General features: G+C 41.0%; 1 protein-coding gene across 1 annotated transcript; it reads right to left on the bottom strand.

The window, feature by feature from the left end:
• Nucleotides 1–2,918: 2,918 nt before the first annotated feature.
• syn2a (synapsin IIa) lies at nt 2,919–15,051 on the bottom strand. Its single transcript, XM_086022632.1, has 11 exons — nt 14,541–15,051; nt 8,363–8,420; nt 8,178–8,269; nt 7,923–8,079; nt 7,709–7,798; nt 7,547–7,609; nt 7,293–7,435; nt 7,133–7,207; nt 6,146–6,248; nt 5,003–5,149; nt 2,919–4,845 (listed from the first exon to the last, which is right to left on the bottom strand). The coding sequence occupies exons 1-11, from the start codon at nt 14,879–14,881 to the stop codon at nt 4,711–4,713; spliced, it is 1,404 nt and encodes a 467-aa protein (XP_085878758.1). The 5' UTR covers nt 14,882–15,051; the 3' UTR covers nt 2,919–4,710.
• Between the last annotated feature and the right edge of the window lie 1,416 nt (nt 15,052–16,467).

Below are 16,467 nucleotides of genomic sequence, written 5' to 3'. Positions count from 1 at the left end.
GTGTCCCAATTCTGCGAAGTGCCTTGTCGCCCCGCCCCCTTTGCACCCTTGTTCCGCACATCGGCTGAGCCCGCATCCATGGCCCATAAACCGATGCATATTACCCACAATTCATCGCGGATTTGACCAAAATAGTGGGAAACGGGACATTCTGTGGCATTCCTGTACCTGTGCCGAAAAAATGTATCTTCAAGTGTAATTATCAAATTAAGTTTGTCATTTGTATATTTGTAATTCCAATCGATTTTTTAAAGTCATCATTTACCCGTTTACCTATGTATTTGTCCTAGTGTAGCTGCCGTATTTAGCAAACTTCTGCGCATGCGCCACATATCGTGTAGGAGCCGCAAAAGTCCGAATAATGGAGCCATAGCCATAGTGACGTCACAGCCACTGTCCCAATTCTGCAATTTTTGTGCACTTGTAACCTGCGCCCTTGAAGCCTTCGTGCACTTCGACAACGTGCGCACTTCAGTGAAGACCGTAGGGTGTGGATAAGTGCGGATATTGGGATTGGGCCTCAGTCTCTTAACATTGTGAAAACTTCACTTCCTCTCACCTGTTCCCTCACTCAAATCTGTCCCCCAAACAACAACAAGTCATCTAACAATGCTATTGTTACAGAAACCTCGCTGCAGTAATTGAAACCCCACCGCGAAAATAGACAATTACATACATGGATAAAAATGGGCTTCCGACTATGCTTATGCTTGGTTTATCGCCTCCAAAATGGGCATCTGTCGTAGGCGGATAGACGGACCGGTCCGTCACATAGGCGGAATGCCCGGCTCTGCAATACAGTACGGTGCAGTCGTCACGCTTGATTATGTAACCATGCGGACACACTTCATTTGTGTGTCAGTTGTACCAGCAGGTGGCAGCAAGGTTCTCTCTTTTTCCACAGAGCTGTTAAATGCATTTGAGTCTATAATAGCTGTTCTTCTCTAAACCACAGGACAGAGCTGGGAAGTCCTTCCCTGGGCTGGACCGGTCGGACCCTCCGGCCTGGCCGAATGCCCATTTTTGGGGCGGGGGGTGGGAGCTGAAAAATTAAATAAAAAGGTTGGACTAAGCATGGCCGGAAGTGGATTTTAGACCGGCCCACTAATCGGCACCTAATGCGTGCTCGGGAGGCGGCCAAATTTCATCTCAGCCTACTTGGTGAAAGGCTTCTTTTTAGGCTTCTTTCTACTACCGCAACGGCGAGAGCGACAACTGCTGCATTGATTCACATGACCGACACATTGTGCTGTTGGCGACACGCACACGTCAGGAATTGTTGCTACTCTGATCGGTCCATTATGTCACATGTTGCGATGACATACAGTTTCCCACAGGAGAGAATGCACCATGCAGCTCGTTGCTGCTGCAAAGCAAACTAGTTTGGCTACTCACCCAAGTTCACCCTTAGCCGCCACCTTCCAGATCGTTTTCGCAATAAAATTAAATGCATCGTATAGTCATCTCGGTCCCTTTATGGTTGTAGCAGGCACGATATCCATTGTTGTAGCTGTTTTGAAGCGATGCTCCCCGACTTGGAACGTGTTTCAAAACAACTTGTGTCCACGAGTATAGTCAAGCTGCGTGCAGCACTCAAGGATGACGCCGGCACATCAAGGTGGAGTGCACTTGCAGTTCTTCTGGCGTCTTCCTACTTCCAGAAATGCGCTGTAGCAAACCTGCTGTGTATAGTGGTTTGCTGGTATGCTTTTATTTTGAAGGCAGGGAAGTGTGAAGGAGGGAAAGTGTGGAAAATAAGTAACTTGTTGACTGCAACTTCTGGCCGTCTGTTGGACCCAAAAAATTATTTATACATACAATACGACAAATCCAACCCCGGGGCTCGCAATGCAAGTAAGCACACGCAGTTGGGTAAGTACTACTGAAGCGTGTCCACAGCGGGTTCGAATTGTAAATTAGCCAACTAATGATCTTTAAAAAGCCTCTGCCGTTAGCATCTCTCCCGCGGCGACGTCAATCACGGACGGACGCTTTTTTGGGGGGGGGGGAGGCCGACAATGTTTATGAATATGGCCGGAGGGTCACGGCCGGAAGGGTACCCAGGTCAAGGGTGGAGGGTCGCGGCCGGACGGGCAAAATAGGGTCAAGTGACCAGCTCTGCCACAGGAAGTGCATGCTGCCAATTTTAATTAATGATCAGACCCATTAATTAAAAGTGTTAATTGCAGCTTTAAATCACAGACAGATGGTCTGTGAGCTCTATGCAATAAATGCAACTCCTGAGCTCATATACTCCGGAAGGACAATTTTGGACCCTTTAGTGAGCGCAGTTTAGGAAGGTTTAAATGGTTTCTTGGGTCATATAAACACTGAGAAGTGGTCACCGGAGGATTCCAGGATGAGAAAAATTGAACGCGTCTGTTGCATATATTGATTTAGAAATGTGAACATATAGGATCATAAATGGCAAATGTATGATCAAGTAATGCTGATCATAATTCTTCTAAACTTTGCTTTATTGACAATGTGATGTTTGATCTATCAATCCAGCCATCTACCGTCTACCACAAACTAACTAAAGAAGCATTCTTATGTCAGATACAGTTTAGCAAACAATGTATACTCCTGAATCATTCCTCAAGGTCTCGTCAGGGAAGTAGTGTGGGTGTTGAACGCTATAAACTGTAATGGGTGTTCAGTGTTGTGAATACAGCAAGCTGGATGATACATCTCGATCTGGTCATACAACCAAATCTCTGATATATTTCATGTTTTCATATGATACTGTATGAGACATTTCTGCGTGGTTTTGCAGATAAAGGTTGACAAACACAGTAAGCTTTATGATTGACTGGCCTGGAGTCGTATGATGTACCACGCCTTTTTCCCAGAGTCAGCTGGGAGGAGCTCCAGCTCACCTGCAAGCGTGAGGGCAAGTACGAAAGAAAATGGATCCATTTATGTTTTCCTCCAGTGCAAAGGAAGCTTTATTGCCATTGACAGAGGGGACTAAACGTTATGGATCTTTCCACAGTAGTATTGTATTCCAGTCAAGGTTAAAACAGTCCAACAGCAATTCACCTACTATGACCCTTAAAATTTAAAGTCTGGCAGCTCTGAATAGGTTTTATCTTAACAATTAGGCCAAAAAGCATGTCCACGTTTAGTGGTCAGACGCTTGGTACTTGCAGTGTGTGCTCCCTTCGAAATCACTGTCATGGCATATTTCCTAGTAAACAGTACGACACATCCATTAAGCCTCAGGCATGGCTTGTACAAGGATACGCTCACAGATACACTTGATACAACCGGAAAACAACTGCACACAGAGCTTGCAGAACAGATTTCGTTTTATCATGGTAGCTCTCTGTGCAAATTTCTTTGTACAGATGATTTGGCTGCGATTTCAGTTGTATCACCATAGCTTTAAACGGATTGGGCCACAAGACGAGAAACAACCAATTGTAACGTTTGCGATCAAATGTTTTGGATGACTATAACTATTGGAATCAATTGCATGGAAGAGCTGATTTCAAATTAAATATGTAACAATAACAATTTTAAAAAATTGCACTTTCTATCCACTCACAGGGGGAGTGTGATAAATTGAGCAGGAACAAGTCGAACCTAACGCTCAGAGCACTTGCACTGTTGTCATGGCAACACGATTATAGATACCCAGTGCATGGTCACGGAAGGACATTTTGTGGTAGATTTGACTTCAGACATATTCTAAGAAGCTGTAAATAGAGGATACCTATTTGATACAGCTTTATTTCCTTGACCCGTGATTGGTCACACGTCAAACTATTATCTTGAGAGTGCATCTGCAATGCCTAAATGCAGGATTATTTGGAACCTCGTGGATATATTTACATCATGGGTTAAATAAATCATACAGTAATTAAAATAATTCTATCTTTGGTTCAAAATCATACAAATATGTTTAAGATGTGTGTGCAATGACACCTGCACAACTTCCTTCCTAATATAATCTAGCATTTAAAATTTTAATTACACATTTCATTTGCGCTAAATAATCTCTTTTTTTCCATCAATCTGACAGTACTATAGAAGTGATAGATTTAAACAAAAAACAAAACAAAACAAAAAACAGCCAACCTGTGTATGTGTATGTGTATGTGTATGTTGGATCAGCGTGTTAATGCATGTTTGGTAGTGAGCATGTACGTATTGGCTATGACACATTTGCATGTATTATGGGGAACACGTCTTAGAACCGCACTGTTACAAGAACATCCCTCTTAGGTATCAGTCATGCAAAACAAAAATAATTATCTGTCATTATATGTATGAAAATAACAACCAAAGCCATACACACCCAAGTACTGTATACATATCAAGAACTAAGTTCCACAGTTTGAACACTACTGAAAGATACACAGCCAAGTAGAAAACAGAAAAAGTCCAAATAAAAGGCTCACAGTTGGTCAAACAAGTAGCACAGAGCGGCACTGAACTCAGTGTAGGCACAATCTGCTTCTTACATCATCCACAGCAGCTCTAAAGAAAATCCACAGCTACTGAAACACAGGTGACCGATACAAGCACACAAATCAACAAGTAGACAGTACATTAGGACTCTGCATAGAGTTACAAACACAGTCCAGGGCGTCACTCGGATGCAATGAGCTGAGCACCGGCCCTCCAGTTGTGATCCTAGCTATCGGTCCCCACACACGCTTGTGTTCAGCTTTAGGTTGATTCTGAGACCTCCTCTTAGCTCATTCAGTTAGCCTGGACTGGTTTTGGACCCACAGCCACGCCATTACAGTCGAGGATGTACTGCAGACAACCTTGAGGAGGGCGGCCAGTACCGTTTCTCATGGTCTCACCTGTTATTTCCCCTTTCTGGCCCGTACCCTGAAAGGATCAAAAACATGTTCTCATTGTGGAAATGATATTTTACATCACCCAATATCTGCAAGCGCACTGTAAAAAAACACAACTTGTATTTTTAGCCCTAAAACCTTTTTTTTTTTCTCTTTCTTTTTTGCAGTTAATACGTGAGCTTGTCTACCTGGGATGGTTGCACTGTCATGGGTTTTCGGGGGGCGTTTGCCTCCTTCTCAGCTATCTGATTCATTTTAGTCAGCACCATGTCAGAAATGAGCTGTCTGTCCTCGGACTGGTGCTCCCCCACCAGGGGCATGGATGAGCCCACCACCTGCATCACATTGATTGGATATGTCATCAGTTCCACTTTGTCCACATGAAAGATCTCACATCGTGTCTGAAATCTTGAAACACTTGATCGGAAGGAACAAGAGAAAAGTTCTTAATCAATATTTCAGGGGATCTGACTGAAGATGTTAAAAATATATTTGAAAGAACTCAGATCTAATATTTCAGTGGGGGCAGATTGTCCAATAAATCCCATATACAAAGTTGGAAGTCATTTTTATTAACTGTTGAGGCACCTTAACATTTGGTGAACATTTATGCTCTTAAGGACTGAAAATGGTCCCCATTTTCAAGTGTTGACATAATTAATAAAATAACATATCGCTGGCGTCGGGCCAAAATCTTGTATCTCCGAAATAGTCACTTTTCAGGAGACCACCAAAATTGGCAAGTTTGTTCAACCAATTAGCATTGCATCGTGAAAGAGAGAAAGCCTTTGTCAACACTTTAGATTGGTCTATAATGTGTTAAAGTAACACCCTACATGCGGACTGACCAACAGAGTAGATTTTTGAAAAAATATGAAATTCAACAAAATGTGACTTATGAGGGTTTGGCCCAACACCAGCGATATATATTTTTTTACTTTCAATACATCAGATTTTTGCAATAACTTTTTATGCCCTTGATATGATTATGATAACAGAGGAATGGTGTTTGAGTGGTTAGCCCATCTGCCTTGGACTTCTGAGGTCGCAGATTCAAATTCTGAATCTGGCCCTGCTGTGTCGAGTTTGCGTGCAAAAACAGTTTACATTAATGCTTTTTTTTTTTTTTTTGGACTGATTCTTTGGAATTCACGAATCAAGTTAATTTTAGCAAATGATAAATGTTCCGTAACCTGAGTATATGACGTTCCCCCGTGTTCGACTGAATTGCATTTTCTACCACAGCTTGTTTGTAATGATGTTCAGAGGTTCAGAAACGTGGTATTTCAATGGCCATTTCCAAGACGTGCTGTCAGTTGTGAGACTCCTACCTCTGTGATGTAATCTCTTCCATCCTTCCCGTGAATGGCCTTGACTGCACAAATATCCAGACCGCCAAAAATCTCTGAGCATGTGTCAACCCACAGCTTGTATCTGAAAGGTGTCAAGGAGACGCAACTCAAAAGTTCACTCCAGTATCTTAGGCTAAAGTGTCTAACTACAGTTTAGCTTCATTTTCTAATAACACTGATCAACAACAAATTTGAATAAGATCGCTTTATGTTCTCCGAAGGTAATCTGCTGCTGATTTAAAGAATGTACTTTTTTTGAAGTACATCAGGTTTATATTATTATTATCATTATTATTATTGTTATTAATAATAATATCCATCCATCCATTATCTGTACCGCTTCTCCTCACAAGGGTCGCGGGGCGTGCTGGAGCCTATCCCAGCTGTCTTTGGGCAGTAGGCGGGGGACACCCCGAATTGGTTGCCAGCCAATCGCAGGGCACACAGAGACAAACAAACATCCGCACTCACAATCACACCTAGGGGCAATTTAGAGTATCCAATCAACTTACCATGCATGTTTTTGGAATGTGGGAGGAAACCGGAGTGCCCGGAGAAAACCCACGCAGGCACGGGGAGAACATGCAAACTCCACACAGGGAGGCCGGAGCCGGGATCGAACCCACGACCTCTGAACTGTGAGGCGGACGTGCTAACCAGTCGACCACCGTGCCGCCTTAATAATAATATGATTATGATTATTGTTATTAATGATAATAATAATAATATCATAAAATTGTGATGTGCTGGAGAAAAAGGGCAGATTACTAATCAGCACCCAAAAAAATTCTAGAAAAGTTTACTTGCATCTCTGATTAAAAAAAATAATAATAATGTAAAGAAAAGGTTGACCAAGTCTACAAGTATATGTTCAAAAGTTGCTGATTTTTTTTTCTCCAGAAAAATCTTTTTCTACTGGACTATGTTTGTGTTGAAGAGTTGGCTTCATTTTTTTTTAAGACCTACTTGTCAGTCATGGCCACTTGCTCCAGCATCGCCGAGCCAGTGTTGGTCTTCCAGTTGCCTGACATAGATGTTCTCCTGGGATTAGAATGAAGGCCTAAACATTAGAACAATTCCCATCCCCTTCATTTAATTTGAGCTAGGAGAGTGTAATCAAACCTACATATAGGCTTTGTAGTCTGTGCCAATCTTCTGGATTCTGATGTCATACTTGGACTCAATGAGAGGCTCAGTGGTAGTGTATGTCTGGGTGAGAGCCACGACACTGGCTATGTCCTGAAACTTACTGTGATTATCAACCTTTACCTGCAAAACCACACACAAATACTTCCAATGTTATATGTTGCAAAATGCAAGATCATTTTCCCCCAAAAAATGAATAAAACAATAGTGTCTTAAACTGTGTGACTGCCAAACCTTTCCGATGCCAGAGTGGGCATGTCCAATCTTGACAACCACAGGGAAGGATGGCATGCTCACCTATAAAGTATTACATATATAATTTGAGTGTTGTGATCAGTGACAAAATAATGGTGAGTGTCACACATTGATACAAGAAAGGGTTGCTGCCTTTCTCACCATCTCCTTGTAGTTTGGGTAAAAGGTCTGCTCAATCAATGGAAACTTGTCAGCACCCAACTTTCTGAACGTGTTGATAAGCTGGGCAAACTGGACACACACAGAAATATATATACAATATTTTTAAAGTCAGATAAACAGCAGCAAAGCACGTCACGATCTCACTACTGCTCAGCTCTGTGGTCATGGCGTGGCTCACTGCTGAGGGCCTTACCGCCCAGGGCTTGTCACACAGATTGTAGATGGACTCCAATGAGTTAATGCTCGGAACACCTCCGTACTGCAGACCGATAATAAGGTTGCGGAAATCTTCATTCTGGGTCATACTGAAGGCATGCTGGCGAATGAGCACAAAGTCTGGCTTGAATGACCTAGAAAATAAGAGAGACGGATGTGACCACAATTAGTCAACACGGACAAAATAAGGTCATCAGCACTAGACTTGGATATCTGTGTTGAAGTTCCATACCTGACAACCTTGGTGCCATTTCTGAAAACCTGCATCGTAACGCTGCTTGTCCCATTGGCCTGAGCCATGATGCTGATCTCACTAAATTCCGCCTGGAGAGTCAATGATTACATTGGCACTTGAGGACCAACTTCTCAACATTTTTTATTTTAATACAGAAGCCCTTAATGTGGCTACAAACTGACCTGTTCCACTTTGATGTCATAGTCTCCATAGATTTTCTTTCCTCTGAATAACTTGGCCCTGGGTTGAAACAAATGAAAAAAATAAAGATGGAAAACAACTTAACATTAGTAATTATTCCAGATCATTTCAAACAGCATAAAGAATGAATTACGTGGATTCATATGCAACATTCCACACATTATAAACCATATTATAGTACATACTTATAATCAGGAATATTTTTTGCTCTGCTCTCCTACCATTGTATTGTAATTTGTCGGGGTAAAATTAGTTAGCCAATGTCTCATGATCTATTGGTTTAAATTACTCTCTGGCGTGTAAATGTTGTATACAGAATTAGTGTGTCATTCACAATGTGTCACATTAAATAGCCATGCAGAAGTGGTAGTAGAAGAGATGAAGACATGATGGGAAATGAGAAAACAAGCCAATTCAAGTACGGTTGTATTGATGGTAGTGCTAACACAACATGGAGGCCATTCTGCCTGGTCCACCAAGATAGACCACCAAAATAATGGCAATGACAAATATATTTAGCCTTTTTACCTGCCAGTCCACCATTCAAATGATTTTGAATGCATGTATTTGCTCTGGAGGTTGATCTGATTTCATAGCATATGGTATTTGTTTTGGAGGGTGATGGAATGAGGCCAAATTGACAAATTCCCAATGTGGACTGTTATGTAACTTCAGAAAGCACTGCACTTTTCACAATTAGCAAATCAGATTACTGTGTATTTAAAGATTTAAAGAACATTATTGTCTTTAAAATAATTTGGCTGTACAAATCCTCCATCTTGCAAAAAAAAAAATCACTGTATAACAGATGGACCTTTCCTATCGGGTAGAGATTAGAATGGATCAATATACAGGATACGAAAAGCCACAAGGAGAGTGTCAGATGTATAAGTGTAGCCTACTGTATGTATCTTTGGCTTTTATCCACTACTAACAGCCCTACTACAGCCGATATAAAGGACTATGGTGTGCTAATGTGTATTTATAAACACTAAGAGGATCAGAGAGAAAACATGCCTCTAATGTTCTCCTCTTGCTATGGGGGAGATTTTTCAGGAGGTTTCCATCTTTCGGGTTCAGACGAGCATTTACAAAGGCTCTCTTACGAAACATTATGAAATTCTTATCCATAGGATGCATCAGAAAACATGTTTTCTTTTCTGGGAGTGTGCTCACTATCTGCTGTCATGTACCCTGCTCTTCCTGCCTTTAATTACTGCCGCTCTAAAGATGAATAATTCATTCAGAAACTAATTGCAGTGTGGAGATTTGTTTGACTTTGCCGGAAAACAAACCTTAAAACAGGAATCATTCGGGGTGAATAAAAAACGACTGTTCACTGGGAGGTAAATAGATAAGAGACAGACTATGGTTCCACAACACAACACTTAGAAGCCCACGCAGAGATAATGCACGGTAAAGCCTTTGATATCTGCTCGCCAAAGGATTTATTCTATTCTGCACTTCAACTGGAGTTTCGCAATACAGATATGGCCAAAAGTTGTGAAAAAATATTTTCCAAACATTCTGCCATCAGTTTTGTCCAAACATGCCCACTTTTGGCTCCATATTGAGATTAGGCCACGTATTTGGCCACGATATTTATTTATTTATTTTCGCCTTTAACAAGGCTTGACTTTCTTTTACAAGATGTTCATCGTCTTATCCATCTGCTCCGTAAAGTACTTATCGGTTTTGTTTTTTGGTTCCTTGTGATCAGAGAGTAAACCCCTTTACACCTCACAGTTAATCTTGTTACTTCGGTCTAAAGAGACATAACATCACAAGTTACTGAACAGTTACAGTACCGGTATATGCGTCCCTGCTATATGCCCACGCCGTAAGCAGAGGAGGCACAGTCAAGAAGGGAGAAAAACAATGAAACAATGACTGTGCTATATCTTCTTAAATCCAATAATGATCTCATAATCACGAATGAATGTGTGTATTTCCTGTTCAAATACATGTGCCAGACACAAAGGGAGGCAGCGAGTAGCCAGCCTCACCCCAATCTCTCAGTAAAAGCAGAGCTGGCGCAGAGCAACTACGACTACCTTGTTGTACGACAACAGAGGTGCCTATTCTGAAGTGACTGTTCTCACTTCCTGTATCTCCAATACGTTTTCAGATACTTGTAGTATATCGTCGCTGTCCTGTGAAAAACACTTGTCCATTTTTTTTCAATTTTCTTATTTTTAGGTGAATGATGTTTCCGCGTTACAGACATTGCATTAACGTGAAAAAAAAAAATTCAAAAATTGGACATAAGTGTTTTTCACAGGACAGCGACGATATGCATTCTTTACATTTTGGTTAGATATTTAGTTTTCCTGTTTGCATAAAACCACAGACAACGTGTGAGGTGAGGCAAACAGGATTCTGCCTCCACACTGTGTCGCCTCCCCTGGTTGGCCATCAGCCACACTGAAGCGGGTCTATGAGAGCAAACAGGTTCATATCGACGGCGTTCTTTCTCTACACCCTGCTAGCGAGCCTGTTCTTTGCTTTTGACTGATGGTGGATAAACTTTTTTTTTTTTGCACAAGACTTTGCAATTTAAATGACAAATAAGAATACTTTTTTTTAATGGCCAAATACATGTTTGTTTGTTTGTCTGTTTGAACAATCTTTTAATTATGTTTTCATTACATTCATGAAGCTGACTTTTGATTGTAGATTTTGATTGTAAATTAAGGCCTTGTAAGGAATCTCCAGTAGGAGAATGAAATCAGTCCAAGGACTCCAGACTTTGGATCGCGATTGACAACAAAGTTCACATTTGTTGATATTTACAGTTGTGTCAATTGCACAAATAATAATGAGTCCGTGAAAATGGGGGTACTACCAAGCAACAAATGACTTTAATTCCTTGAGTTGCTGTTCTGAACCTGACTGTATGCTTGAAGAACATCATCCAGCATATTAATATTCACCTCGACAGCCACATCACTAAAAGCATCCTCAGTCCAAGGTTTCTCACTCTCCTCGTCATGGCAGACATCCAGAAACCATTCAAGTGGCTTCGTACCTGATATACTTCTCTACGTGCTGCATATGCTACATTTTCTCCTGCATGATGTTTAACGCGCCTTTCGCATGCACGCCAGGGGAGAGAAGAGAGCACGATTGCAGCTGTTTACTTGCATTATTTATTTGTCGGAGGAATCAATATGGATCCTCTTGACCTGAATCAAACATCAGATCATAAACAAAAGGAGCTGGGACTTGTTTTATGAGTGCATTTGACAATCAAGATAATCAAATTAATTAAAGGTGGTATGTTAAAGTAAAGCTGTCACTGTAAAAATGTTCACGGTGATAATTCATAGGAGAAGTTGGTAAGTGAGAATTTTTGCTGTGTTGTGAAATCTCCCACTTGGCCAATTCAATTGACTTTTTACGGATGAGTATTGGCCAACATAGTCCTCTGCAACACGGTCAAAATATTGCAGACATTTTTTTTTCTCATTGTGTAGCGTAGAGGGAAAAAGTACAAGTTGGCAATCAGTTTAATGCGACGTGAAAGACAAAAAATGTGCTCCTCCCATCAAAAGGGCAATTCATAGCACAGTCTTCTTGCCACCAAATATCCATGGATGACTTGCAGAATAATCTGGGCTCATTATTTGATCAAAGCGGTTTTATCTTGTTGACAAACTGCTTAACCATACAGCTATAAATAAAAATATCTCGCAGTATGTATGAACAGTATATTTCATTACCAAATATTAGGAGTGTATGTCAATACTTGCATGTTATAGAATAACAATACCGGAGGTGCCAGGAAAAGAATTAATCTTTCAGTATGTGGTCAACAACAATTTACTGTATGATATTCTTTGAAAATATGCAAGCTAGTTGAGTGTAGACGTCGCTTTATCAGCGATTTACTGAAAGAAGGCAATGTTATAAGTAAAGAATTCTATATAAGCCATGTCACTTGGGAAGTTAGGTTGATGATTATTCAGAATCACCAGTTTAAGTAATCTCAGTGTGAATCATGGTTTTGTTATAATTGTTATCATTATAATATATAAAATACTGGATTTTGCCACAAAACCCTTTTGAGAAAGCGATTTGGCTGAATGGAAGTTTATGGTTGATTTCAGCACTGCACAAGGTTGCCAGCATTACAGAGGACAGAAGCCACTCAGCAAAAGTAATGAAATAGATTTCATCACCCTAATGCTTTTGCCAAAAGCTATAAGTTCTGCGCTTTCCATCTTGCTATTGTATGACCAGAATACAAAGTTCTTCTAACGTGTCTGAATTAGCGTTACGAAAATCATTTCAAGACAACCGCTTATATTAATCAATAAACTTAACACTGCTCTTACATTACAAACCACAGAGAATGGCGTGCTAATGAAAGAAACTATAAGCCAGTTCTGGCCTAGCTTACTCTGTGCACCGGGTTAAAGGTCTCACAAACAGAACCAACGCTGATGTAACCAGGTGACCCGATATGAAGGCTCCCACTCTGAAATTGTGAGCGCCCATTAAAAATAGATGTAACTTGAGAGAGGAAATCAATGAATGGAGTACAATATCTGATCTCCCAAGTGTGCTTAGTATGGGGGATTAAAAAAAACAAACAACTGTACACATTGTACTGTATATTGTACTGTATTTGGCAAAAAAGACAATAGTTTTAAACACATTTATCCCACCAATTAAACTGACTCGTTTTGAGCTGCAGCAATCAGAAATCAGTACTTTGATTTAGGTGAGCTGTGCTGGCTTCAATGCACAGTGGATAAAAATCTACAGAAAGTCTCATAGAAAGTAAAAAAAAAAGGTGGACATCCTATGAGAACATCTGAATTTTAAAATGATGGCAGGTGTGTGCTGACTCCCATTTAAGCTTACCGGTAGTTGGAATTCTGAATTTTAATTCTGAACTCAGCCACATCCAAGTTATGTTTGCACACTTGTCACCGTGAAACCACGTTATCTCAGTTGTTTATTTTTACTTCTCTCTTGAAAAGATTTTTTTTTATCGGTCACAATACAGGTGGAGAAACTTTTGAAATGATTCATCTTGGTGTTATTTTTATATCACAAAAAGCTGACATTTGAACAGAGGTGTGTAGCCATTTTACAGTACAGTATTCCCACTGGATGCTGTATTATTACCTACTCCTCGGCACGAGTGTGGCTCTCCGCTCGCAGCAAAATTGTAGCTCGCTAATGCACAAGGTTGGCATCTCGCTTGATCTTATTAACATTGATTCAGGTTTATCCAAGACAAATGGTCTGCAATGCACACAGAGACTGCTCCCCAGCCTCAATCGAGTTGCTATCCTAACATTTGCAAGAAGTGACGTGGTCTGAAATGCCGTCTTATTGCAAGGTCTAAATTACAAAAAAAAAAAAAAAAAATCCAGACTATCAGCTATCATGCTTACATCCTTCCGTGTGGATTGCACATCGACAGGACGTGCCATGTGATGCGGTGAAATAGAGGGCAATATAATATAAAAGTATGAGCAACTTCCTTGACTGTGCAACTGCATTGCTGTCAATAACATGTAATAAAATGAAAATGGGACTCATTTCCATTTCCTTCTCAAGAGAGACTCTGCCCAAAGGTGATTTCAACTACTCTACATGTGAAATCTCATTACACGACACAGAATCATTCCTGTGAAAGATGGTATGCCTTAAATTAGACATATTAGTCTTCATAAAGACTGGTAAATAATAGCTACATTCATCTATAGAGTACTGTAAACATATTGTGCTGCAGTGTAGTGTGTGTGATTTTTGTATGTTAGTGCAGAGCAAGTCATGTGGTGTGTGTGGAGGGAAACCCCATTGATGATGGGGGTGGGGGTGGAGGGGAGATAAGCACTGCAGTATTTTGTCTTGTTGCACGTATTGATGCAACCTGTGGAGCGTCCATTTTAAAAACAGACATTGCAAGGAAAGGTTAAAAGATTTAAGAAAAATCACAAGAACGGCACAGGAGAGAAGCTCATAAAGTCATTAGTGGTGGGACGAGAATCGATTTGTGTCTTAGTCCCAGCAGGCATTTAAACCACAAGATCGTCTTTCATAGAGATGTTGTTATCACTCGTCAAATCCAGACGTAAACACTAGCTGATCTGGAGACTCGTACTAAAATAGCGTCTTGACAGAGGAACGCATTTCTCTTACCACTCTTGCTGCTGTTCATCGATGACCAGGAGAATCTTGAACTTCTTGGGTGTCGTGACTGAGGTTTGCTCCACTAGCCCTGCTGAGGCAGCCGTCTGCTTGACAACGTTGGTGATGGAGCTGAAGAAACCAGCTCCGCTTGATTGAGCCGGCGGAGCTTTTTTCTCAGGAGCAGGGGAAGTGGCCGGAGGCGTGGGCCCGGTTGTGGGGGACTTGGCAGAGGCGGTGGTGGCGGCTGGAGCAGGCTGAGCGGGGTCAGGCCTCTGAAGGTCTGTCATGTAGCCGTTGGGCAGGTTGGAGATAAACGTGCTGTCCGAGAGACGCCGTCGCAAATAATTCATGGCTGGAGAACGGAGTGGCGGTGGGTTGTGGAAAAGCTCTCTGCAGAGGACTCCTCTTAGTGCACAGCTGACAACGGCTGAGCTCTCAGCGTGAATTCCCAGTGAATGTGCTCCCTTCCAGCTTGCTGGAACATCCTCAGAGCTCCCACTCACTGGTGGTGACGTTGCACCCTGCCTCAGCCAATCTCCTCACTCTGCACCCTCCTCAGCCATTGCAAAGGATGCTGAGACTGTGCCACTCCTCTTCTCCCTCACTGCATGGTGTGTTTTTCTGCTACCCCTCCCCCACATTATGCTGCCTATCAGGCATGTTTTTATTTTGTGTCATTTATTTATTTTTTGACCTCAGCTGTAGGAAATTGCGCGTTTCCAGTGGAAGTGTGGGTGTGTTTCGAGAACGCCACGTCTCACACCTTTCTCTGTGTCCTTGAGCGACATTTGTGTATGTCTGTAAAGCTCAGTCATGAAATCTAAAATGGCTGGTCGGACATGTGGCCACTGCCGTGTGCGGTAGCAGCCCACGGAGACACAAATGCAGTTAGTGATTTCTGCCTAATGAATTTATTGATCTTGCCTATCGTTTTCTAGTAGAACATTCTTTGAACCGCCTTCATCTAATTGTGCTGTTTCAGTTCCTTTTACAAGTGCACATTCATAAACAGAATCAGTGTACTTATAAAAGAAAAAACAGCAAATTAAGTTATGTTGAAAAGCAACTTCTTGCCCTGTTTTTTAGAATATTTTTACCCTGTTATTTTGTTTCTTAGTTCACACACAAGTGACATTTGTCTTTAGATTCTGTTTTAAATAAATAAATCATGTTACTGATGCTTTTCTTCCTAATGAAACAGCTTTTTTAACTCTTATAAGCAGCTTTTTTGACTCCGTGTTGTTACAAAGTCTGAACATGAAATGAAACTCATCTGGTGAAAGCACTTCTGACAATTATGTTGCCTTGGAGAAGAGGAGGTATCAATAAATCAATAAGCTATAACCCTTTCAAATTACCAAAGGCTCGACTGAGATTGAAAGAAAAAAAAGTGTACGACCTCTAAGGAGGTGTACAAGATGACGCATAAAAGAGTAGAGATGAGATTTTATACACAGTCACTGGCAACAAGATTAGACATAAGAGCAATGTAATAGAATCCAACGCAGGAGTTTAAAAATGTTTAAAAAACAAAACTCAAAACGAAATAAAAACTAACTACAATTAAAATTCCAAAACAATAATAACGCTGATCTAGACCTACATTTAGGTATTTGTTTCATGTGTCTATGACATTCCTACAGTTGTCGAGTTATAGGCAATTTTGTCTGTGTTTGTTTTTTTCTTAGGGGGCGCTACAGCGCAACTTGGGGTTTTGTTTTTTTCTTTTTTTAATTGTACCGCAATTTACCCATTCTTGATGTGCGTGCAAAATTTAGTGAGTTTTGAAGCATGTTAAGAGGGCAGTGGCCTAGATGACCTAGATTTGCTCATGGTCTATTCAAGGCTTACTTGTTCCTTACTTTTTGGTCTCTTTTCTGTCCAATATTTGTGTTCGCAATGTCGGGACCCTTTGACCTCAAAACCCATGTGCAAT

This window comes from Filicampus tigris, chromosome 1 (assembly GCF_054856515.1).
Source record: "Filicampus tigris isolate MCC_2025a chromosome 1, RoL_Ftig_1.0, whole genome shotgun sequence".
In the NCBI taxonomy this organism is placed as follows: domain Eukaryota; kingdom Metazoa; phylum Chordata; class Actinopteri; order Syngnathiformes; family Syngnathidae; genus Filicampus; species Filicampus tigris.
Note: the sequence above shows the minus strand (reverse complement) of the source record. Positions and strands in the feature narration are given on the sequence as shown.